This window comes from Triturus cristatus, chromosome 3_2 (assembly GCF_964204655.1).
Source record: "Triturus cristatus chromosome 3_2, aTriCri1.1, whole genome shotgun sequence".
Taxonomy (NCBI): Eukaryota; Metazoa; Chordata; class Amphibia; order Caudata; family Salamandridae; genus Triturus; species Triturus cristatus.
Genome location: NC_140584.1, coordinates 282,956,248 through 282,982,217, shown reverse-complemented (window position 1 = coordinate 282,982,217; position 25,970 = coordinate 282,956,248). Strand labels below are relative to the sequence as shown.

General features: G+C 46.3%; 1 protein-coding gene across 1 annotated transcript in view; it reads right to left on the bottom strand.

Moving 5' to 3' along the window:
* Positions 1-1,784: 1,784 nt before the first annotated feature.
* The window catches only part of LOC146857150 (synapse-associated protein 1-like), a 105,510-nt gene continuing 81,324 nt past the window's right edge, over positions 1,785-25,970 (bottom strand). Inside the window, exons 7-9 of the mRNA XM_085647627.1 lie at positions 9,044-9,102; positions 8,262-8,400; positions 1,785-5,122 (exon numbers count right to left, since the gene is read on the bottom strand). Of these exons, the coding sequence (XP_085503753.1) occupies positions 4,995-5,122; positions 8,262-8,400; positions 9,044-9,102 (326 nt within the window). The 3' untranslated portion in view covers positions 1,785-4,994. The remainder of the gene's footprint in view (positions 5,123-8,261; positions 8,401-9,043; positions 9,103-25,970) is intronic.

The window sequence follows — 25,970 nt, the reverse complement described above, 5'->3', positions numbered from 1 at the left end:
TTATAGTTAGGAATTAGCATTTAAAAAACCTTGCTAATTCACTGAAAAAACCATAGGTTTCACACATGTTATAGTTAGCTGGACATTTTACTGATAAAAAACCAATGAAATTCCCCCGTTATAGTTACTGTAGGCAACTATAACTCACGCGACCGTAATCCTCTGCTGATGACATATGTGTCTTTATGAAAAAAAAATATTTGTAATATATGTATAGCTAAAATTTAATGGAAGAAGACATGGGCAAATAAGTGTCTAAATACAGTATTAGCATCAGCAGAGGATTGCAGTCGCGTGAGTTATAGTTGCCTACAGTAACTATAACGGGGGAATTTCATTGGTTTTTTATCAGTAAAATGTCCAGCTAACTATAACATGTGTGAAACCTATGGTTTTTTCAGTGAATTAGCAAGGTTTTTTAAATGCTAATTCCTAACTATAACGTGTGTGAAACCTATGGTTTTTTCAGTGAATATATATATATATATATAGTTTTAGCCCATTATTTATAATGCTGCTCCATTATCGCCACCTTTTTTGCAAATATGAAATATTAAGAGAACATCAATTATTAAAATATTTAGAGAATGGCTCCACTGACTGCAAGGCTGGAGTATACATTTTTCACACAGGGCAACATTCACATGGGACAAAACCTCTTAACTCGCAGTACCACTGCCCCAACTTTAGATCACAGAAACAGTGAGATGTAAAACGGTTTCTTGCAAATTTGAGAAAAATACAACTTGGAAATGTATCTGCAGGATCTGCTGATGTGCAATATACTCCACAAACCCATCAGTTTTTTTTTCTGGGAAAGTTCATTGTTGCCACCTGCTATTCCCATTAGCACCGGCTCCAAAACGTATGCTTCAGACAGGCCTGGACACGAACTGGCAGAAGAGAGAGCGCATCAAACACCCTCCGTGCACCCAGGAAATACGAAGGTAAGCACTAGAGAGATTCTCAAAGTTTTCGGCACACCATAGAGCACTCACCCTAATAGTTACAGCAAAATCTATTTTAAAAATAAAACACAACAGCTGGCAGGTGTGAGATGAGACATTACCAACCTCCAGCTCCTCGTCCTGCTTGCAGAGCATGTCACTTTACCATAAGGACTTGGTGGCCGAGGACCCCATTATCACTGCAGACGGAAGGGTTTAATCAAGGCTCTTACAACCTCAGATCTTTAACTGGATTGTTGAACTCCCTCTCGGATGCTTTATCCATGCGCTCCTCACTGGCGAATTCCCATCAGGGTAAGCGGACATTACCAGCACGCATGCTTCTACCGCACAGATTTTAATATTTAGTCTTGGCAATGTATTATTTTCTCTTCTTGCACACGCTTCTTCTTTTAAAAAGTCTCCACAGTAGTAACCCAGGTTACCAAGTGATACAAGAATCAGGCAGAGGCACATGTAGGTTTCAACAATGTACTTCCTGTCTCAGGTCCCAGGCCAGGTGATGGTCCCCTGGTAGATTGGCCCTTGTAAATTTGGTAGATTAAAGTGGGTAAAGGTCCATTAGAACAATATGTTTTTGATGGTTACAGGCAGAAGCCCACCAGGAGCTAGATGCAACTTGCTCAGCCTGTAGCTATACTCCGCTAGGACTGACAGTCACTGCTGGAACGCAAGGCTGACATCACACAGTCCGCGCAGGAGCCCATTAATGCAGGAAATTGGGATCAGGGTTAGAAGTTTGAATAAAAATGCCACTCCTTTGTCCCAGACCACAGCCCTCCTTATTCAGTTACCAGAGTAAGAAGTCACCATAAATCTGTACACTGGATTTTTATTTTTATGTAGAAAAAAATGACAGTACAGAGATGCAAACATCTTACATACAGTACATTAAATATTACAGGATCCTCGGTAGGCTCTTGTGCTACATTTCAACATGTTCGACAAAGCAACAGTAATACTGAGAAATGGAGGGACAGGGATATGAAACACACAGTGTCTGTCTTGCACTCACAAGGTGAAGTGATTCTTAGTGAATTTTTGTTGCCAATTATCATGGTGGTTTGGGGGATGAAAACGCCTCCCTACATAGGCTGATGAGTTCACCCTCTACAACAGCCTCTGTGCTTTGGGTTTAATCTACCTCTCATGCTAACTAGCAGGGTTTCGGTTGCTTTGATTCTAGGCAGCCTGGTGAAAGTGCAGAGGAGATAAGACAAGTGCACAATGATCCAGGATGGATTAACTGTGTTTATGTAGAATTGTGTCTCAATGCACCGTGGGCTTCAGAGTGGCAAAGCTGAACAGACTTTAAACAAAACTGTGGTTTTCTGGATGCAACACTGGGTAACATGAATATGACAGAATTTTGAGGAGCTAATACTAGATGCCAACAGCATGTACAAAATCTTTCAACTTTGTGCACCCAAAACTAGATGACAGGCGTATGCACAGCGTTTGATTCTGTAACTGACAAGAGAGGCAAATCGAAGGGTTTACGAGAGAATAAGGGCTCATCTTGATAGAACTATGGAGTGTTGTAGCTGGTGGGCAGGTACACAGCACAGGCTGCATAAACGAGTTCAGCCAAGAAAGACAGAAGTAAGGAAACTGATGTGACTAACAGTTTCATTTCTACAGACATGCATTGCAAGAGCTCAAGGGTCCTGAGTCGCCATGCTGGTTCACACACCCTGCATATGACCAACAATGAAGGTTACAAGGCCAGGAAACTTTCCGTTTGGGATTTTATGTTTTTACTGAATTTCTTAATCTTAAAAATGGTCGCGTAAAGCTGTTTTAACAATTCCAGAAACGGCACCTCAATATTTTTATGCGTGTGCCTCAATAATGTGGAACTCCAACTTGCAGAGTTTGTCGCCTCAAAAAAATTAAAACCCTAAAAACTCACATATTCCAGATGCAAGAATTACAATGGTCACAGATAGTGGAAATCCCTGTCCTATGGACTGTGGCACTATTCTGCCAGCCAACGCCCATCCCACCATTGTTACCTCGATGTGTGTACAGCTCTCGGTGTTTGGTTTTGCGTGGTTCATGATAAACCAGCCTGTGAACTGAAGATAACTATGAGAAAAAAGTCATACTGGTAAGCATGCAGAGGAATTGGTGATTTCTGTACATAGGACGAGCAACAATGTCTTCATTTGGTCGCGTTATAGAATACTTGTGCCAAAAAATGCCATTGATATAAAAGATCTGAAGCGATCTAGAACAGTTTCTTTTGTTAAAGTAGACCATAGTTGTCATTTCCTTTCATCTATCTGCCTTTTCAAGTCATAAAGCTGGTGGATCTCACCTGCTTGCCACCATCAAGACAAGCAACATAATGGAGGTCATGAGTGATGTCCGAGATACAAGAGTTCTGAGCCTTCAGTGGCTCTGGTCAGATTAAACAAAAGGCACACACCTTGCTGCCCCCCACTTCACTGTTCAAAATTCCTGTAGTCCTGGGACTGATACCACAGGTTGTATGACAATAACACAAAGTGTACAGGAGTAATCCTCAAATGACCAGATGAACACTACATGGCAGGAGAGTGCACAGGAGGTGATTTACACCACAAGCCACAAATTTTTCATATAGCACGCTGGCCTCTACGTAGGTCCTCCAACACTCATTGGGAGAAAGATAAGAGGCAAAAAGTCAGTTTCTAAAATAAAATAATCCCGGGTTGAAATAAGCGTTGACCAGTTACATATGGATTGTAATGGATCAATTTGGCATCATGTGGATTTTTGGAAATATTTGTATCTCCTGTGAAGAAGCTTCAAGCTGCAAATTGAAAGTGGTTTCAGTCAGTACATTTTTTAACCTCAATAATTTCTCGTTCCAAACTCCTTGTTATTCATGGTCATCCCATACAAAACCGTATTTTCTACCAAGGGTTTGAATGCACAAGTTCACGTAGCTGTATGAATCAACTGGTGATCCTTACAGCATCTTTCAATGCCCTGAATGTTTTAACTGGTAAAATGAATTATTCAAAATACGAATTATTGATCTTCTATATGGACATAGAGGTGCCACTGCTCCAGGCAGTGCATGTTTCACTGACACTATGGTACTTAATTTAGGTTATAATGTCGAAGATTGCAGGTATAACTGCCCATCTCCCTCCTCCTATCAGTAGATGCTCCTACGGCTTTGATGAACACCACCTATATCAACCCCAAGAGGCTACCAGGCAATGGGTTGGATAGCTGTCTGGCATGGATGACCAACAGCTGACAAACTGCCTTTCAGCCAAAGGGGGGTTGCTGCAACGTGCTTCTGCTAAAGAATCCAAGCTAATGTGTATTAGTGTGGTACTAAAACAAAGTGGACAGTCAGTGTGCAACACTAACCAAGATCCTGGGAAAGTAGGCAGACAAGGAAGTACCGGCATCCAGTGGCCGGCCAAAGGATGGGACTGACAGAGATGCAGTGATACTAGCAGTGATGCCTAGCAGTAGCGGAGGCCCGAAAAACTTCCAGTCACCTATAGAGTGCAGCTGCTGTATGTCCTAATAATGCAGGAAGATGAAATGAACTATAAAGTGGAGTGAGACCAGGATAGCTGATCACCAAAAGCGGACAGCTTCAAATTCCCAACCACAAAGTCAATCACTACAAACTTGCTCGCAGAGCACAACTACCAGTCAGAGGGAAACCTATGTCTCCGAGAATGGACACAAACTCCTCCCGCACCAAAAATAGGTTGGAAAATGTCATGCATAGGAAACAGTGTTAGATAAATTCCTCAGCCACCAATCGCATGGAATTTAATTGATCACAAATCATGCCCCTCCATAGTGGTTTGTGCCACCGGTTCATTGCCTGAAAGTCTGGGGCCCTTTGTGCAGTTTTGTGACAAGCGAGTTGTAGGAAAGGAGGTACATGGTGTCATGCAGAGCAAGCTGGCCTCCATCAACAAGTATGTGCCACTGGATACAGGTATAGCTCAGGCTGGCTGGCCCAGTCCTACGCTCGAGATGCCAGGTACCACAGTGGAGGCTACTTGGTCAGAGCTTCTCTTGGAGCATATCCTCGATCTCCTTCTCCCAGGCTTCGTTCACCTTCCCGCCGTCCTCCAGGGTCCCAAACTCCTGGAGTTCCCGTTGCAGTTCCTTCTCCCACTCAGGCAAATCCTCTGTAGACAGACATCAAAATGAGAATAACGGAATTCACTCCTAGTGCAAGAAAACACAAACCCACCATAGGCCATGCACGATTTTGTTTGTACGTTTGCTTACTCTGGTGACAGCGGCCCTCCTCCTGAATGAGGGAGCCAGCGTCATGGACTCCCAGGGCCCCCTTCTTAAACACACGGAGCACAATGCTCACATATAGTCCCCGAAAATATAGCCACTGAACCCTGCACACTACGGGGATGACCAACAGGGCTACTCTACACCTGTCAAAGCATAACAGTTTGATTTGATATAACATTTAATACTAAACATTGGCCATTTGAAGTTCTGCATTTAATAGTTGTTCCCATTACCAATGTAAGGGTACTCAATTTATTGACATTTAGAGAACTAAATCCTCCCCTGGCATTGTCAACATTTGAACTCCTAGTCGACAACTCATAATAGAAGTCAGCAGTGCGCAATCAGGTCAATGAGTCACCTCGCAGGATATATGGCTCCAATAGAACCTATCTTGTAGTTCCCAGTAAGTGCAAGGACAAAATCCCTTTACATGCTAGACATTTCGCAAGCAATAGGATCTTTAATCATGCAAGAACTAATATTACCCCTTTTAAGCACTTGCAGAGGAGCAACAGATCCTCACCCCCTCCCTGCAGCCATTGTTGCTGTCGATCTCAACATCATATGCTTTCTCCAGATCTTTCAGATTTTAGCTCCATACTATTCACATAATTCTCGCTCTCTCCTTCCAAGTCACCAAAGCATCCTATATCCTCTTGCTAAAAGCACCTCACTGGATCTCAGTTACCACTTCATGCGAGTAGTAGTGCTCCAATCCTCCCCCTTTTCCAGCACCCTATTTGTTGTCCATAGCTCACTGTAGAGCTAGTCTCTCAGTGGTCACCTTTTGGTTTTCGGCTTCAGGTCTGCTGTGTATGGCTGGTTCATACATGTACTCAGGATCTTTGTACGCGCTAACTTCTCCAGCCCTGTTGAAAGCAATGCTCATGCGTGCTTGCTTTGTCTTACGTTTCAAATGCTTGCAGGTGCCCAACCTCCCCTGTTCTTTTTCCATTAGTGGACACACAGTTTGAAACATCCTCCCATCCTATGACCATTTGCTCCATACCCTGTGCCTTCAAGATCCTTACCCCTTAAGCCACCTCCTTCACTAGCCCCCACTGCCATTCCTTTCCCTTTGTCTCGTGATAGATCTATTTACTATGTATATTTGCTAAGTACAGTTCTTTAATTAACGTGCTGCACCACTGAACTAGGCGAACTAGTCAGGTGCTGCATCCCTCACCCTCACCCTCACCCTGGTGTCAGCAGTGAAGGTTCTAGGAGACTAGTCCACTGTCACATGAAGCTTACCCGTGACCATCACCCAAAAACAGAGTTGGGTACATTTTGTGTCTGCATTGCTGACCTATCGCCAGAGATTGTTTCCTTACCTGCAACGTGACCAGGTGTGGACCCTCTGCAACCCTGACAGAGTTAAACACTCTGGTTTAGTAGCCGTGTCTTCACTACACTAAACTGAACCAGTAAGCTTAGGTCCTAATTTGAAAGGGAGTCACATTTGTCAGGTTATCGGTCTCCTTCATGTGCTATCACAAACATAAAACAATAAGCGTCACAGGGATAACCTCAAAAACGTTGCTTTGCTCTAAGATATTATAATAAAAAAATATTTGACAACCCCCTCAGTGGGATTTTAAATTAGATTAGCACTCCTAATAACGCTTTAGGGAAATTTTCCTTTTAAAACCATTTTCTTTTCTATGATTGAAGTGTCACTGACTCCTTCCCCACTTTAATCCAATGTCTCCAAGCTTTATTTTGCTTTATCGAGCAAAGCATTCCTTACTCCTTTTTCCCAATGTTTTTTCCCCCAATTAATCAATCATTGACCCTCCTTACTGTCAGAACGTAGCCTTACACTACCAAGGAACACACTTGCTCAGGTGAATTTTCTAAGCTTCTTGGCCCAGCAGAGCTAAATACGATTGTTTTAGTTTGGTGCTTGCTTTTGAGTCAGTGCTTTCCAAACTTTTTATAACCACAACCTACGTTTTAGAACAACAAACTTGTGTGACCCTCCTAGCATTAACAGACATGAGCCGGGAGATCTTTTATGTAACTAAAGCATCATGTGGCAACGCACTGTCATTTACAAACAGCACATTTTCCATTGAAGTGGGCACTAGATTTGCACAGACATACAGTTTTACTGCTAAAACTATACTGCACGCAAATGATAATATGTGGAAATCGGGATTCAGTGAACATTTATCATTTGAGCACCAAGTAAAGTATATTGATTTTTTTTGATCCGATTGAAATCTTGGTTTCCATCAGACTTCAGAATTACACAAAAATTTGCTTCATTTCTTTTTGCTTTCCTAACTACTGAATGAGTATAGTTCATTTTAATTTTGTCGGGCGTTTCTAAACTGACATCCTACAGCGTTTCACATAATTCACTTTACTTTCTCCGACTGCAAAAGTGAGAAGAATTTTTAAGTGCCAATCTTAATGTTAAAAAACATAAGGAGCAATTAGTCAGAAGACATGACCTCTGATTACAAGCGCAGCAAATGTGAAAAGATAAATACAAAATGTGAAGGCATCTTTATTTATTGGATCTACTTTCGACCCACCAAAAATCGGTAGCGACCCAACAAGGTAATACGACAGTGCATGGGCCCGATATTACCCTCACAGCCTTCAAGTAAAACAGTGGCTGTTCAATACTGAATTAAGGTTAACTGGCATAAAGAAGAGGGCAAGCCTGGTGCAGGCCAAGCGTGCATTCTCCTTCTACAAAATTCTTGTCGGCTTTTAACAGAAGACACTATCAAGTCTGGCATGGTCAGTATTGCTGCTACCACCATCTCCATAGTTAGGTCACTTCCTGTCGAGACAATGCCCATATGAAGTACTAGCGAGTTGCGGCTGCTGGATATTCTTCCATCCCTTCAGACCCTGGGGGAGTTGCTGCTCCATGTAGCCACCTTTACCAGCCCACTTACTTTGCACTGCTTATACCAAGTCTATGTTTGGTCTTTATAAATCAATCAAGGCTCTGCAATTGCACCTTATGGTACTCTATACCTCTTCTCTGATACCCACCGTCTTCTGAAAAGGCAGCATCGTCCAGCCTGCCCATACCCAGCTGCTCCATGCCCTGGGAGATATCCTCGCTGCTTAGTGATGATAGGATATAGGCATCACTCACAAACTCACTGACCGGGGGGCTGGCAGAATCATCCTGCAAAAAGAAAAGAAGAAATTCAAGATGGAGTTTGTTCTCTCTAACTGGTGACCTCTGACCATTATTCTTAGTTGAATTGCCCTACGGTTTCTGTTATCCTGGACCTAACGCGCACCTCACCAAGATGTCCAATAGCTAAAGACTTGGGCTTCAAGTGTACCCCCCATATGGAATCAGCACTTCCACCAAGAGTCAGGAATACCCTAGTAGGGAGGTAGTGTTGCCCAAGATACAAATTCCAGTGATTAAAATACCAATGCCTGGCAATGCTTATTGAATAATCAACCCAGCACACCCGACTCCGCTGCCAGTGTCAGCCTGCCTGCATGGAGTTCATGTTATTGATTGTCAGTAGTCTCATAGCATTGAATTAACATACCACCCGGTATCTGTAAGTGTGCATACCTTTGAGTGAACATCCTGAATAGCCAGCGATTGGCTACTCAGTAATTAGACCACACATATTAAAGTGGAAGCAGGTGCCAAGCGACTGGCAACACTCTTGGTTGCTCAGTTGGGCTCCTATCCAGAGCTTCACCTTGCTTTCACATTTGAATACATCCAATCGCAAACGTAGTCTTGATGGTATAAGATAGCCCAGGCTACTGCATCTTTGCATAGAGAAGGAAAGAGGCCTCACCTCTAATGCGCTGTCACGACTTTCAATTGGAATCGGTGTTGTCCTTGATGAACACGAACCTAAAATGAGGCAAGTGACAGGGTAAGAAATTTCACCTCAGTCCAGGTCTTGAATTAAAAAAATAAGTTAACTGTGTATGTTAGTTTGTTGTGATGCGTTTCTGAGTTTGTGCTCTTAAAAACGTGTGTGTGGAGTAAGGGGAGGTGAGAGAAGCGGGTCGTGGTGGCATGTATATCTACTTACAAGCAGTCATTAACAACTTTATTGCATGCTTTTCATCTGCATATGAAACTGAGGCTGTGTATTTGCAAGTGGTCTTGAAGTTGTGTGAGTACTAATACAATTAATCCAATAAAAAAGCTCCTCTTGACTCAACGAGTCCATTTACAAAAGGTGCAAGCTAATATCAAGTATAAAAACCCACACGCATTTGCCCACTGGCAAAACCATTATTCACATTTTGGAGAGCTCTTAGATGTCTTGTCCTATTTTTTACTTTTCCCTTTCAATCACTTATACTTGTATTATGCCAAAGTCTAGTCATCTTGACAACGGCTTACAGTCTGAAATGGGAGTGGGCAGACAGGTGGAGGAGATGCACTTACATATACACATTCATTTACAAAACGTTATCTATGGCAGGACCGCCACCCTGAGCCCCCTGCCCTTCTCCCCACCCCGTCTCCTCTTTGCTGGAAGTATGCAGCCGACCTCACCCTGTGCTGCCGGACAGAAACAACAAATTGCTCAATTCTTTTTTAGTCTTCCGAGGCACCTGTGTAAGGAAAGCATATTTTCCTTATAATTACCTGACCTTTGTGGCAAAAACTGGGATATGTATATTAAAATGAAGAAATGTGTCGGGACTCGGGACAGTGCAGCGAAAACCAGGATGTTTGGTCACCCTACCTATGAAGTTGAGTAATACGAACATCAAGGAAATGCTGCTTCTGTACAAACACCTTTCAATTCAGAAAAACAAGATTACAAGAAGGTAAAGAAGGGAAACTGTGGGTTAAAAAGCGAATCTGAGGCATTGAGTACTACAGTGGTGACTGAGCGCTTTTCAATGTAGAGAATTAAAGTACATTCAGGACACTGAGCTAAAGCACACGCCCGCAATTTACCTATTCTCGTTATGAACATTTTTGAGAGGAGAACAGGCCACAAAACCTCTGTGCCTCATTGGAATTTTGTAGAACATCTCAGAGGCATGCTGAAATCACACAAATGCCCCACAAAATACCTTATTAGAATGTACAGCTACTCGGTGTTGCTTTTCATGCCATAGAGCTTGGTCCATTTCTTTATCCGATGGAGGTATGACTTTCTGGTGATTCGGAAGGAATCAAAGAGTTCTCCCACTGATGTCCCTATTGAAAGAGGCATCTTTTGCTACTTAGAGGCCTGTGGCAGGGTACATTCTGTTTTTTTGTACCTCGGAGAGGGAAATGGACACAAACATTGAACGTTAATAACGCCCAGTCAAAGGCCCACTGTTAGACCTGTCAGCCCTTTGGGTGGTCCCTCCTCATCATTATTTATTTTGTCCCATTTTTGCCTCAAACCCTGTTAGTATTTTTCCTTTTTGGGAACCACCAGACTTTTTAGTATTGATGCAGATTCAGGGAGCCATTTTATCTACCCCTGGAACTTCTGTCTGAGGGCCTGGAGCACAAAATGGTGGCCACCCATTGTCACCTGTGACATCACTGGAACCTACTAGAACCTTCTGCAACATTCTGGAACCCTGTGACAGTTGGAGGCGGTTTAGAATGTTGGGAAGCTAAAGTCAGAGTTGACAGTTGGAGTTGGCACCTGACTGGTGAAGAGAGAGCAGCAGAAACCTGAAGGAGGAAGGAGTGAGGCAGCAGGGGTGGAAACTTGTGCCTGGAGTGGGGTCCATAAACCCACCCTTGATACTAGTCCCTACTGACTGAGCCCAGCCTGGAGCCCTGTGTGGGAGAAAGCAAGAAAAACCATCTTAAGGACCTGGACAGCAGGAACAGGCCTTAAAAGTAAAGAACAGCAAGTTCCTGACCTGGTTACTGGTAACTTCCTGTAGTCCGACGTTGAGAAGCCTAGAGACCTGGGGCCGGAGGTGAAGAAGCGGCGCTGACTGGAAAGCAGACGTCGTACCCGGAGCCGCCAGAGGTCGAGAGAGGGCGCCGACGGAGGTCGTGGAGAGTACCAGAGGTCGTGGAGGAAGACACCTGAGGTCGAGTGTGCGGCGTCGACGGGGAAGTAAAGTCCGCCCCCGGAGTCGCCGGAGACCGAGGTGAAGCGTGCCGGAGGTCGGGAGTGGAGATCGCACTCCGGAGTCGCCGGAACCTGAGGAAAGGAGCATCGGAGGTCGGGAGTGGAGATCGCACTCCGGAGCCGCCGGAAGTCGACATCGAGCCGAGGCCGCCCGACGTCATCGAACCGGAGCTGCCCGAAGTCGACATCGAGCCAAGACTGCCCGACGTCATCGAACCGGAGGTCGACATCGAGCCGAGGCCGCCGACATCGAACCGGAACCGCCTACCGACGTCGTCAAGAACTGACATTGCGCCGAGGCCGCCGACATCGAACCGGAACCGCCTCACGGCGTCGACACGACTCCAGCGGCGTCGGAGCCTCATAAAAAGGGCAGTAAGTGGAATAGAGGGCGCCTAAGGCCCTGTGGAGCCCTAAGAGACCATCCTAGGGGCTAGAGAGGTGCTGGAACCAGCTTGATTGTGCCAGGGGTGAGCTGAGACTAAAACAGAGGGGTTGTGAAGTGTGGGAGAGCCAGATCTCTAGATTCCCCCTTGATCTACCTCAGTTAGGCCTCAGCCTTGTCCAAGTCAGGGAGTATACCCCTTAGGCCATCCAAATCTCTACAAGCTGGGATTGGGTCAAATCATCCCATAGTACCTCAGGAATGTGAACTGATTTTCAAGTGTCACTGTTGGCTTTTATTATTTATTGAGAGCACTGTACTTATTGTATTCATCCTATTTATTGCCTCACAGTATTTATTGTTTCACAGTATTTATTGTCGCACAATATTTATTGTCGTACAGTATTTATTGCCTCATAATATTTAATTGCCTGTTATGTAATGCACTTATATTTATGCCTTGATTATTTATGATCTACCTTATTTATTGAATCGTTAAGAAAGTATTTATTTGACGTACCCTTCCACAGGAAAAGCCTTGTGTACTGTGATTGTATTATTATTTATTTAATCAGCAACTAAGAGAAAAGAAGATAAAGAGATATATTTTCAGTATAATTTTTTAGGTGTAGTGTCGTTTTTGGAACGGATGAACGCATGGTTATTGTGAGGGTGTGACGTATGCTTAACACGGTGCCTTCCTTACCGCTCGAGCCAAGCTACCACAGTGTGTCTGGGAGAACACCACCACCCTTCCGGTGTGGGAGTGTGTTTTTCTAACATAATTGGTGGCAGCGGTGGGATTGAGCTGTGCCTACGTACACTCGACAATAACGGTGGGTAGTCCATAGGCCTACACCGGGAGTTTCCTCAAAGCGGCCTTCCTAATTGTGAGTTTTTGTTATTCCGAATTTACTCTGGTGGTGGGAGGAGGTATTATCAAAGGTACCCCCCTGCATAGCTTCTGTAAAAACCTGTCCTCTGACCTGAGTGGGCAAGATGGAGTTTGTATTGGAGAATTTAGAGATGTACACCGTGGCCCAACTCAGGGAGTTTTGTCAGCGGGAGGGGGTGTATTGTCCCCCAGGAGCAAAGAAGGGTGCACTCCAAACCAGCTTGAGGGCTTGGGGGGAGGCACGACGAGAAAGCAAGGCTGAGGAGGAGGACAGGGATAGAGAGCCCGACAGTGAGGGAGCTGGTTTGTACCAACCTGAGGTGGGGAACCTGCCAGAGGGGCCCAGGACACTTTCCAGGAAGGGCAGCAGTGCCTCTAGCGGTGGCTTGTCTGAAGTGGAGTTAACGGACCGGAGAGAGAAAAGACAGCTCACATGGGACTTAGCAAGGCTGGAGAAAGAGAAGGAGGAACAGAGGATGGCTCACGAGTTAAGGCTGAAAGAGATAGATCTTCAGATCCTAAGAGTTAGGGCACACCCTGTTCCTAATGGTGGCAGCGAAGAAAGAGAGTTCACCAGGGAACCCAAACCCTACTTGCCAAAGGACATAGTAGCTAGCTATGGGGCGGGTGACGATATCGCCAAGTGGCTAGCGGCCTATGAGGTCTCGTTAAGGGCCCATGGGGTTCCAGAGAGGTACTGGGGAGGGGGATTGTACAAGTACATGCCTCCAGCTGGTAGGGATGCATTATTGGCCCTAGAGCAGGATGAGCAGACCCACTACCCCACCATGAAAGTGGCGCTCATAAGAAAGTTTGGACTAACACCCGAAAAGTATAGACAGAAGTTCCGGGGTAGTCACAAACTGGGCACACAGAATTGGGTGGACTTCCTGGACTATGCAAAGAAGGCACTAGAGGGTTGGATACAGGGCAGTGAAGTGAGGAACTACGAGGGGTTGTTTGATTTAGTACTGAAGGAACACCTGCTCGAAAAATGTCAGAGTGCGGAGCCTCATAAAAAGGGCAGTAAGTGGAATAGAGGGCGCCTAAGGCCCTGTGGAGCCCTAAGAGACCATCCTAGGGGCTAGAGAGGTGCTGGAACCTGTCACGGTGGCCTATCCGTCACACGGGGCGCGGATGCCGAGGCAGGCTCCCCCTGTCCTCGGTTCTTCCCTTGGTCGGCAGCTGGCTGGGCCTTTGTTCCAGGCTCCAACCGAAACGAACTCCCTCTCCGAGCAGTCGCGGACCTTGTGCTAACACAGGCCCAGTCAGGTGTACCCAGCATCTCAGCACGAGTCCGGTATTCCACCTCCTTCCAAGCATTGTGCTCCATGTCATTCCCCAGCAGACAATCGACTGGCACGGCAGGGCTTACGGCAACTCGAAGTGAACCTGCAACCCCCTCCCATTCAATGGGAACCTCGGCCACCGGATAGTGGCCTGTTCTGCCGTCAGCCATCGCGGCTGGGTGGAGTACATCGGGAATTACCTGCTCTGGAGACACCAGTTGGCTACGTACCATAGTCATACTGGCTCCTGTGTCTCTCAGAGCCTCCCCTCTTTGGCCGTTGATGGTGACCCACTGCCCATACTTTACGGTATTTGCGGGCACCTGGATCTTAGGAACCTTCTCCCGTTCTCCCAGGGACACTAAAGTGACACCCGCCCACTCCCTTCCCTTAGTTAAGGGCATCTCCTCCCCGAGCACTACACTAGCTACTCCGGGGGCCTTTCCTCCAATGGGAGGGGGTGGTCTTTTCGGGCACTTCGCATCTCCCTTATAGTGTCCGACGCCACCGCACTCGAAGCAATGGACAACCCTTGGCTGCTGACTCTGGCCAGGATTAGGGTTTCTGGGTGGGTTAGCCCTAGGGGTGAATCCTGTTCCCTTTCCTTGGAAATTATTTTGGGGGCCTTTGGAGAACTCCTTTTTCTTTTCCCCTCCCTCTTTCTTCTGGGGGGCGCCCTGTCCGGCCTTATGAGTATCCCCTCCAGTCCCCCTTGTGGACACCCGGGTACTAGCCCAAATGTCCGCCTCCTCAGCAAGCTTCCGGGGATTGGCCAGCTTGCTATCCACCAGGTGTTGACGCAGTTCAGGGAAACATTTTTCGAGCAGGTGTTCCTTCAACATTAAATCAAACAACCCCTCGTAGTCCCTCACCTCACTGCCCTGAATCCAACCCTCTAATGCCTTCTTTGCATAGTCCAGGAAATCCACCCAATTCTGTGTGCCCAGTTTGTGGCTACCCCGGAACTTCTGTCTGTATTTCTCGGGTGTTAGTCCAAACTTTCTTACGAGCGCCACTTTCATGGTGGGGTAGTGGGTCTGCTCATCCTGCTCTAGGGCCAATAATGCATCCCTACCAGCTGGAGGCATGTACTTGTACAATCCCCCTCCCCAGTACTTCTCTGGAACCCCATGGGCCCATAAAGAGACCTCATAGGCCGCTAGCCACTTGGCAATATCATCCCCTGTACTATAGCTAGCTACTATGTCTTTTGGCAGATAGGGTTTGGTTTCCCTGGTGATCTCTCGGTCTTTGCTGCCACCATTAGGAACAGTTTGTGCCCCGACTCGTAAGATCTGGAGATCCATCTCCTTGAGCCTCAACTCGTGAGCCATCCTCCGTTCCTCCTTTTCTTTCTCCAGCTCCGCTAACTTCCATGTGAGCTGTCTTTTCTCCCTCCGGTCAATTAACTCTGCTTCAGATAAGCCACCGCTAGAGACAGTGCTGCCCTTCCTGGAAATGGTTTTGGGCCCCGCTAACAGGTTCTCCACCTCAGGTTGGTACAACCCAGCCCCCTCACTGTCAGGCTCTCCATCCCTGTCCTCCTGCTCAGCCTTACTCTCTCGTCGTGCCTCCCCACAAGCTGGTCTGGAGTTCACTCTTCTTGGCACCTTGGGGACAAAACACCCCCTCTCTCTGACAGAACTCTCTGAGTTGGGCCACAGTGTAAGTTTCCACATCTTCTAACACAAACTCCATTTTGCCCACTCAGATTAGGAGACAGGTGTTTACAGAAGCTATGCGGGGGGTACCTTTTATAATACCTCCTCCCACCACCAGAGTAAATTTGGAAAAAACAAAAACTCACAATTAGGAAGTCCGCTTGGAGAAAACTCCCGGTGTAGGCCTATGGACTACCCACAGTTCTTGTCGAGTATACGTAGGCACAGCTCTATCCCACCGCTGCCACCAATTATGTTAGAAAAACACTCTCCCACACCGGAAGGGTGGTGGTGTTCTCCCAGACACACTGTCGTAGCTTGGCTCGAGTGGTCAGGGGTCAGGCACCGTGTTAAGCATACGTCACACCCTCACAATAACCATGCGTTCATCCGTTCCAAAAACGACACTACACCTAAAAAATTATACTGAAAATATATCTCTTTATCTTCTTTTCTCTTAGTTGCTGATTAAATAAATAATAATACAATCACAGTACACAAGGCTTTTCCTGTGGAAGGGTACGTCAAATAAATACTTTCTTAACGATTCAATAAATAAGGTAGATCATAAATAATCAAGGCATAAATATAAGTGCATTACATAACAGGCAATTAAATATTATGAGGCAATAAATACTGTACGACAATAAATATTGTGCAACAATAAATACTGTGAAACAATAAATACTGTGAGGCAATAAATAGGATGAATACAATAAATACAGTGCTCTCAATAAATAATAAAAGCCAACAGTGACACTTGAAAATCAGTTCACATTCCTGAGTTACTATGGGATGATTTGACCCAATCCCAGCTTGTAGAGATTTGGATGGCCTAAGGGGTATACTCCCTGGCTTGGACCAGGCTGAGGCCTAACTGAGGTAGATCAAGGGGGAATCTAGAGATCTGGCTCTCCCACACTTCACAACCCCTCTGTTTTAGTCTCAGCTCACCCCTGGCACAATCAAGCTGGTTCCAGCACCTCTCTAGCCCCTAGGATGGTCTCTTAGGGCTCCACAGGGCCTTAGGCGCCCTCTATTCCACTTACTGCCCTTTTTATGAGGCTCCGACGCCGCTGGAGTCGTGGCGACGCCGTGAGGCGGTTCCGGTTCGATGTCGGCGGCCTCGGCGCAATGTCAGTTCTTGACGACGTCGGTAGGCGGTTCCGGTTCAATGTCGGCGGCCTCGGCTCGATGTCGACCTCCGGTTCGATGACGTCGGGCAGTCTTGGCTCGATGTCGACTTCGGGCGGCTCCGGTTCGATGTCGGCGGCCTCGGCTCGATGTCGACTTCGGGCGACTCCGGAGTGCGACCTCCACTCCCGACCTCCGGCACGATTCTCTTCAGGTTCCGGCGACTCCGGAGTGCGATCTCCACTCCCGATCTCCGGCACGCTTCACCTCGGTCTCCGGCGACTCCGGGGGGCGGACTTCACTCCCCCGTCGACGCCGCACACTCGACCTCAGGTGTCTTCCTCCACGACCTCTGGTACTCTCCACGACCCCCGTCGGCGCCCTCTCTCGACCTCTGGCGGCTCCGGGTACGACGTCTGCTTTCCAGTCAGCGCCACTTCTTCACCTCCGGCCCCAGGTCTCTAGGCTTCTCAACGTCGGACTACAGGAAGTTACCAGTAACCAGGTCAGGAACTTGCTGTTCTTTATTTTTAAGGCCTGTTCCTGCTGTCCAGGTCCTTAAGATGGTTTTTCTTGCTTTCTCCCACACAGGGCTCCAGGCTGGGCTCAGTCAGTAGGGACTAGTATCAAGGGTGGGTTTATGGACCCCACTCCAGGCACAAGTTTCCACCCCTGCTGCCTCACTCCTTCCTCCTTCAGGTTTCTGCTGCTCTCTCTTCACCAGTCAGGTGCCAACTGCCAACTCCAACTGTCAACTCTGACTTTAGCTTCCCAACATTCTAAACCGCCTCCAACTGTCACAGGGTTCCAGAATGTTGCAGAAGGTTCTAGTAGGTTCCAGTGATGTCACAGGTGACAATGGGTGGCCACCATGTTGTGCTCCAGGCCCTCAGACAGAAGTTCCAGGGGTAGATAAAATGGCTCCCTGAATCTGCATCAATACTAAAAAGTCTGGTGGTTCCCAAAAAGGAAAAATACTAACAGGGTTTGAGGCAAAAGTGGGACAAAATAAATAATGATGAGGAGGGACCACCCAAAGGGCTGACAGGTCTAACACGCGTCCCCCCCAGCTGAAAGTGGGGAGAGCTACCCAACCCCTTGGGAGTTCTCATCACTAAGGCGGAAATACCTTGAGAGACCGTCTGCATTGGCGTGGTCCACTCCAGGCCGATGTTCCACCTGAAAGTCCATTCCCTGTAGGGAAATAGACCACCTCAACAACTTGGGATTCTCCCCCTTCATCTGCATCAGCCAACGAAGGGGTCTGTGGTCGGTCTGAACCAGGAAGTGCGAGCCAAACAGGTATGGCCGCAACTTCTTCAGAGCCCATACCACTGCAAAGGCTTCACGCTCTATTGCACTCCACTTCTGTTCCCTGGGAAGTAGTCTCCGGGATAGGAAGACCACGGGTTGATCCAGACCCTCTTCATTGAGTTGCGATAACACTGCCCCAATGCCATGTTCTGATGCATCCGTCTGGACAATGAACTCCTTGGAAAAGTCTGGGGCCCTTAAGACCGGGGCCTCGCACATGGCTTTCTTCAGTCTCACAAAGGCCTGCTGACAAGCCTCCGTCCAGACTACCCGTCGAGGTCGTTTCTTGGACGTGAGCTCCGTGAGGGGGGCTACAATGGTACCGTACCCCTTCACGAAGCGGCGGTAATATCCCGTGAGGCCCAGAAAAGCTCGGACCTCAGTCTGTGTCTTGGGGGGTTCCCAGGCCATGATGGCCTCGATCTTCGCCTGGAGGGGTTGCACCGCTCCCCTACCCACCAAGTGTCCAAGGTACACTACCGACCCCTGCCCGATCTGGCACTTGCTGGCCTTGATCGTCAATCCAGCTTGTCTCAGGGCCTGGAGAACAGCTTGCAGGTGACGCAAGTGATCCTCCCAGCTGTTACTGAAGACGGCTATGTCATCCAGATAAGCAGCAGAGAAACTCTCCATTCCGGTGAGGATCTGGTTTACCAGGCGCTGAAACGTGGCAGGTGCGTTCTTGAGCCCAAAGGGAATAACACAGAATTAGTAGTGGCCATTGGGCGTGGAGAAGGCTGACCTTTCCCTTGCTCCATCAGTCAAAGAGATCTGCCAGTACCCAGAAGTAAGGTCAAAGGTACTTAGATATTGGGCAGCTCCCAGCCGGTCAATCAATTCATCCGCCCTGGGGACCGGATGAGCATCAGTTTTGGTTACTGAATTCAGTCCCCGGTAGTCCACACAGAACCTCAGTTCCGGTTGGGCACCCGGTGGTGCAGCTTTTGGTACTAGTACCACCGGACTGGACCAGGGGCTGCTAGAAGGTTCGATCACTCCTAGCTCCAGCATCTTAGTGACTTCACCGTGAATGCTGGCCTTCACCTTGTCTGACATCCGGTAGATCTTGGACTTCACAGGTGGGCTGTCTCCTGTGTCCACATCATGGACGCACAGGTGAGTCCTACCCGGAACAAGGGAGAACAACGAAGAGTACTGTCCCAGGACCTGGCGGCAGTCCTCCTGCTGTTCAGGAGTTAGAGATGGGGAGAGAATCACTCCCTCCACCGACCCATCCTTCTCTTGAGACGCAAACAAATCGGGGAGAGGCTCGCTTTCCACGTCCTCTCCTCCGTCCGTCACCATCATCAAGATGACTTCGGGCCTCTCGTGGTGGGGTTTGAGGCGGTTGGCGTGCAGCACCCGTAGGGGCTGACGAGGGGTTTTAAGGTCCACCAAATAGGTAGCCTTACCCTTCTTCTCCAATACCTCAAAGGGTCCTGACCAGCGATCCTGGAGGGCGCTAAGCTCTCCTGGTTCGATCACCCACACCTTCTGGCCAGGCTCCAACTCCACCGGGTGAGCGTTGTGGTCATACCGCGCCTTCATTACTGCTTGGCTGGCCTCCAAGTTGTCAGAAGCTTGCTTCCACAACTTAGCCATTTGGCTCCGGAAGGCCAGCATGTAGCTCACCACGTCCTGGGGAAGCTTCCTGGGAGTTCTTTCCCATCCGTCTCTCACCAGGTTGAGAGGTCCACGCACAGGGCTGACAGGTCTAACACGGAGACATTTAGGGGTGCCCTTACAGTAGGAAAAGGGAACAAGCATTGGGTAATGCAATAGGTTTCACATTTGCGACTGTTTAAGCTACTGGCATAGAAAATGACAATGCCTTTTATTTATGTTTTAAAAAAAACAACACATAAATAAAAGACATTCTCATTTACAATGCCAATAGCTCAAACTCTCGCAAGTGTGAGACCTATTGCATCGCAAAAGCTTTTTTTTTCTTTTTACCATTCCCATATATTCCACCTGCTGTGTGGCTCACAGGTCTGATCTGACTGAACGTGCTCAGAAACCAAACACACTTGTTATCTTCGCTTTCCGGTGACCTATGGGTTAGAGGTTGAGTGAGTCCTTGTCCTGATTTATATCTCCTCCCCAGTGCCCGTAGATCAGCCTTTACCAATAGAAATTAGGAAAAACATTTGTAATTTATAAAGGTTGTCACAAGCAAATTGCAGGACCATGTACGTTTTTTCGACTGATGTGGAAAAGAAACAGGACGTGCTTGACCTAATGAGACTCTGCTATCCGTTTGAGCGCCAGTATATGCGAGGCTCCCAGACATTCAATCTTTACACATGAAAAGGAAACCATAGCTCTGTTTGTCCTCTTTCTGTCCAACACGCACACCCAAAAATATTTGCAAAGCCATAGGTCTCGCATTTGCGAGAGTTAAAGCTATTGGCATTTACAATGCTAATAGCTCAAACTCTTGTAAATGCGAGACCTATGGCATTGCAAAGAAGCAGCCGCCATTGTCGCGGCTGCTTGGAAAGTGAAAGCCAGCATGGCGCGAGGAATGTAAGGAAAGCACGTCGTGCCTGCAGTAGGGCAAAACCCATTAAAGAAAATAGTGCTTACAGACGAAATAAAACATACCATGCAGCCACAGAAGTAAAAGGGCCAGTCGCCATGGGAGGTTTCAAATGAAGACAAGGCGGTACTAAGGAGGGACTAACAAGACATTAAGGAATCAGAAGCCAGCATTTACAAAGGACAACAACACAAGCCAATGAAAAATATGGATGGAAAGTGGACGGAGCTTCAAATCCCTAACTTAATACTGCATGCCTCGCAGAGCAGCGCATTCCCTGCCCAGGCTCGACCTGAAAATTCCAAAGTTAGAGCGGTTCCTCCTGTGGTACTGGAACAATTTTCAATGATGAGGTGCCAGGCAGTTGGTTGTGGGCGCTAACACCATAGAACGCTTGAGTTTAACAAATTAATGTAACAAAGGATCAAAGCACCTACGGCAGGGGAGTGGATTTTTGTAAAACTGGGGTAATCCCTGTATTTTAAAGCACTTATTTCTAATGTAATAGTAAGTCATAAACACACAGTATGGTATCATGAGGACTTATTTATAGTGAGCACATTATCCATCTGAATTGTTTTGTGCTTGTTAAAGGGCACCAAAAACAGCCAGTGGGAAGTCAACTCAGATTCTTAGGTGGGAGGACTTGCATGGATGTGTTTGAAAGTTACACCTGGAAACTTATATTAATGCAATAACAAGACTAATAGGGATTCTAACAAATAAGTCCTATGCTGTGAACAACCTATTGATAATAAGAGGGCCAATTTTGTTTTCCACAACATTTATTCCAATAAAGATGAAGAATCATTAATTTTGCTATTTCCTGTTTGGTAAGCACTGCAAACATAGAATGAAATCGGTTTGCTTCAAGTTGTATTCTGGTGCAAAAAGTTATTTTGGACAATATATGATTGACTACTATGCTTGGAACAACATTGGTGTGAACAAACTCGCCCAGTACTGTTTTCGTTTTGCCTCAGTGTATCAATTCTGCATGAATTCTTATGAATGTATCTAAAAGTCAAAATGTTTGATAGAACAAAGCAATAATTGTTGCTCCAGCTATAAAAATGTTATAATGTTGTTGAAAACAAACTGTGCCCAGGTGGAAAGGTAGGTTCAGATTACTATCATACCCAAACTCATTCAGAAGTAGCTGTAGGAAACACTCAAACTCACACAGTTCAGTTATCTAATATTTGTATCGAAGGGTTTTCGCTTTAATTTTACTCAACTAAATTTTAGATATAATGGATATAGTTGGTTTAGCTTCTAAAAGTATTCTTTAAGCACTGTATGCCTGAAAACTAACAATAGCAACTCTTTGCTGAACTCACAGAAGCTGTGCAGAGACCCTTTTTTGGCAGAATGCACTATGCAAATGTTGCCAAGGACTTTGCCAGATGAGTGAGTCCTTATGCCATGTTGCAGAGCATACCCCTCACAGAGAGAAAGATGAATACTACAAACGAAAGTCTTCTTCAATGAATTATCAAGACTTAACATGATAAACAGCTCATGGCAGTAACACATTTCAACAACATGTGATCTCACAAAATTGAATCATCTCTGCATTTGCAGGGTTGGTAGCTGCAAAAAATATGGCGTATTTAGAAAAGCAGACAATGATATACAAGTATCATATAGCCTTGTTTACGTTACAGAAGGTAAAAGTACACTTCAGCATTGAGAGATTAGGGGCCTCCTTTGGACTTACAACTCTGCTTAAATGTTTTAAAATATTTTTAAATGTCGAAAGGTAGCATCGCCTTTTTAGGTTGCGCCTGCCAGACAGCACAAGCTGTCTGACCTGAAAAAGACACGTTGGGCTTACCAAGAACACACAGGGAATTTTCAGAACGCCCATTGTTTACCACTGGTTGGCTTTATTATCGTTCTTATCTGTTTGATTTCTAAGGGATGGCTTTCCTTGTTTCTGCCTGTTCATTTTGTGTTTGTCTCTCTCCTGGAGCACAGCATCTTTACCATCTCCTTAGCTGGCTTCTATGCTCCCTTTGCTTGCTTTTAAGGATATTCTTTTTATTTAAGCAGAGTATGTGTTTGTTAGCTGTCCCCCTCGTGTGTCATGCCTTTCCTTAGCGGCTCTCTCTCTTTTGCCAATGTGCTTCTCTTTCGCAACTGCACTCCTGATGCTCTCTCTGGCCCTTGTGTTTCTCTCCTCCTCCTTGTGTATACACTTTGCTCTCTTTTGCCGGTGTTCTTTCTCTTGTGTTGCTTCTCCCCCACCCCTGCCCTCCATGTTGCTATCCTCAGCGCCTTCTGTGCTGCTTTGGCATTACTGGGAGCAAGGTGTGTAATGTTCAGGGGCAGCTCCTCCGTTTGATTGGAGGAGAGTCGTCCCACTTAATTGCCCCAGAGACGAAGAATAAAATGGTAATGAACTTAATTCATTACCATTTTATTTTCCGTCAACCGGTCCTGAACAGTGTGTCAGGATGTGGCAACAGTGGTGGGCTGCCTGACTGCACTAGTTTATATTGCGCACATCCCTTTGGCCGTCTGTCTTGCGATGGCCAGCCTCACATGCACATTATAAACATCTCAACCCGGCTGTCATAGACAGCCGAGTTGAGAACCTACACAGGCCTCTACTGCCCTTGGGAGCAGCAGAGGAAGCCGCCCTCTCCAATCCTTTGCTCTCGTGCAGTGCCAGGATCGGTTAAGCCCAGCTGGACGTGACGTCAGGAGAAGACGACCCGAGCGCATGGGACGTGTGTCTGGAAAATGGCAAGTACCTTTTTATTTCGTTAATGAATTATTATTATTAAATTTCTAAGGCGCACAGCTACCCGGAGGTTTCCCGGCGCCATCGGCAACACGCAAGAAGACAGAGCTGCACTATTGGTTAAATAACCATGTTTTAAGATCTTTGCGGAATTTGTAGTAAATAGTTTCATGCCGGAGTTGTAAGGGGAGAGAATTCCACAGTGAAGGAGCTAAGCAAGCAAATGACCGACCACCCATACGTACTTGTTTGATCCGGGGGACTTGGAACTTAGCCTGAGAAGAGGATCGAAGAAGGCATGTGGGAAGGTAAGGGTGTACCAAAGCACTGAGATACTGTGGTGCTGCACCTGATTTAATCCTATGCATATAGCATAGGGTTTTACATTTAGTGCAATTCTCCATCCTAAGCCAATGAAGGTCGCGGAGAGATCCTGAAATGGAGGACTTTCTAGGTAATTGGCAAAGTAGTCTGGCAGCGGAATTCTGGACGACTTGCAGCTTACGAACCACCTCCTTGTTGGCTCCCAAATAGAAGACGTTGCCATAGTCCAATCTGGACACAATCAGGGCCTGTATAAGTGTTCTTTGCGTAGACCATGGCAACTTCCAAAGTATTTTTTTGAGCCATCTTAGGATGGTGAAACAGGTTGAGGTGACCTTAACCGCTTGCTGCCTCATAGAAAGTTGGTCATCTATGATTATACCAAGATTTCGGACTGATTGTGACAGTTGGGGAAGATCACCCATTTGAGGCGGCCAATGTTGGGGACCCCAGAGATCTTCGTTTCTGCCGAGGATGAGAACTTCAGTTTTCCCACCGTTTCATTTTAGCCAGTTGGTATGCATCCAGCCAGCTATCTTTTGAAGCCCTATCTGGAGAGATGACACATTGGATGTTTCCTTGGTGGACAAGGAGAAGATAAGCTGAGTATCATCTGCATGTGAAAATATGGTTAGCCCAGCTTCTTCAGCAATTGTGGCCAGGGGGCTAACATAGATATTGAAGAGTAACGGGCTTAGGATGGATCCCTGTGGCACTCCGTATGGGGAAGCATGGGTCTTAGAACTAGCGGAAGAGGAAAAGACCTGAAAAGTCCTGTCGGACAGAAAACTAGACAGCCACTTGAGTGCTGATCCGACAATACCCCGAGAATGTAAAGCTTGTAAAAGGGCAGTATGAGACACAGTGTCGAAAGCAGCACTCAATCAAGCAGTATGAGTGCCATCGTTTCTCCCATGTCCAGACGTTTGCGAAGAGTTTGTGTGACGCCCAAGAGCGTGGATTCTGTAGAGAAACCATCTCTAAATCCTGATTGTGATGTATGAAGGATTTTTTGGGAGTCCACAAACTGCGTGAGCTGCTGATTGATATGTTTTTCCAAGATTTTAGAAAAGGCTGGGAGTAAGGAAATAGGGCGGAAGTTAGAAAGTTCCGCCGGATCAGCATTCACTTTTTTCAGCAGGGGTAGAACCATGGCATGTTTCCAAGCCGTTGGTACTATTGCTTCACGTAGCGATGTATTAAGCAGTTCCATAATAACAATGAGTAGGGGTAATTCCAATTTGTGAAGAATGGGGATGGGGAGAGGGTCCTTGGGAGAGCCAGATTTAAGACTAGTTAGGATGCGACTAAAAGATGGTATATCTAGAGGCAGTCCGTTTTCCAATGCCTTGCCAGGGGTTGTAATAGTGGCCTGTGTCATAGAAGGAGTGGTACAGCCCGATGTAGGTGCATTGAGCTTTAAGTGCAACTCTACATTAGTTGTCATGATATTAAATTCTGTATGAATTTTTTCAATTTTTTCAATGAAGAACTCAGCCAGATCTTGACATTGCGCTGTAGACTCAGCCAGATCTTGACATTGCGCTGCATTTAACTCGGGTGGCGTGGGTTGGCAAGATGCGCCTGACAACTCTTTCCCAACTTTAAATAGGACTTTAGGATTGTTATGAGCCAATGTGATGATGTTATTTGCATGCTCAGCACGAGCAGCTTTACATAGTTCATGGTAATCCTTTTTTGCAAGTTTATAAGTAAGTTTTGTTTCTGACGCATAGTCCTTCCTCCGCCGTCTCTCCAAAGCTTTACATTTGGTTTCTACTATTTTTAATTTATCAGAGGACCACGGGGCAGGAGGACGATTATTGTTCATTTTTTTGTTAGACATAGGTAGACATGCATCAATAGATGACATCAACCAGGCTTTAATAGTGTCCGCATCTGCTACATTGGTTGGGGAGGTAGCAGGAATGTTGTTTTAAGAGATGTTGATTAAATAAATCAACATCTAGGTTCTTCCAGTTTTTAAACCCTGCTTTGGAAGAAAAGGTAGAGGAGTTTTTGCACTGCATCCCCATTTTTACCCTAAAACCAACCAGAAAGTGATCAGACCAGACAATGGGGTGGGCTGCCTGGCATACGATACTAGCTAAATTGGAAAAAAATGGAGTCTAGTAAGTATCCAGCCTTGTGAGTGGGACCCGAGTTACGAAGTAGAACATTCAAGGCTGCCAAATCAGCAGTCAAAGTGGAGCTGATAGTGCATGTAGGGTCATTAAAATGAATGTTTAAGTCTCCTAAAATAGTGAAGTTCGTAGCTTCCATTAACAGGGGGGCAATAAGTTCTGGGAGCATCGATGCCCATGATCCAGCAGGACCCGGCGGTCAATAAGTCAGGATCCCAGAGAAGGTAAATT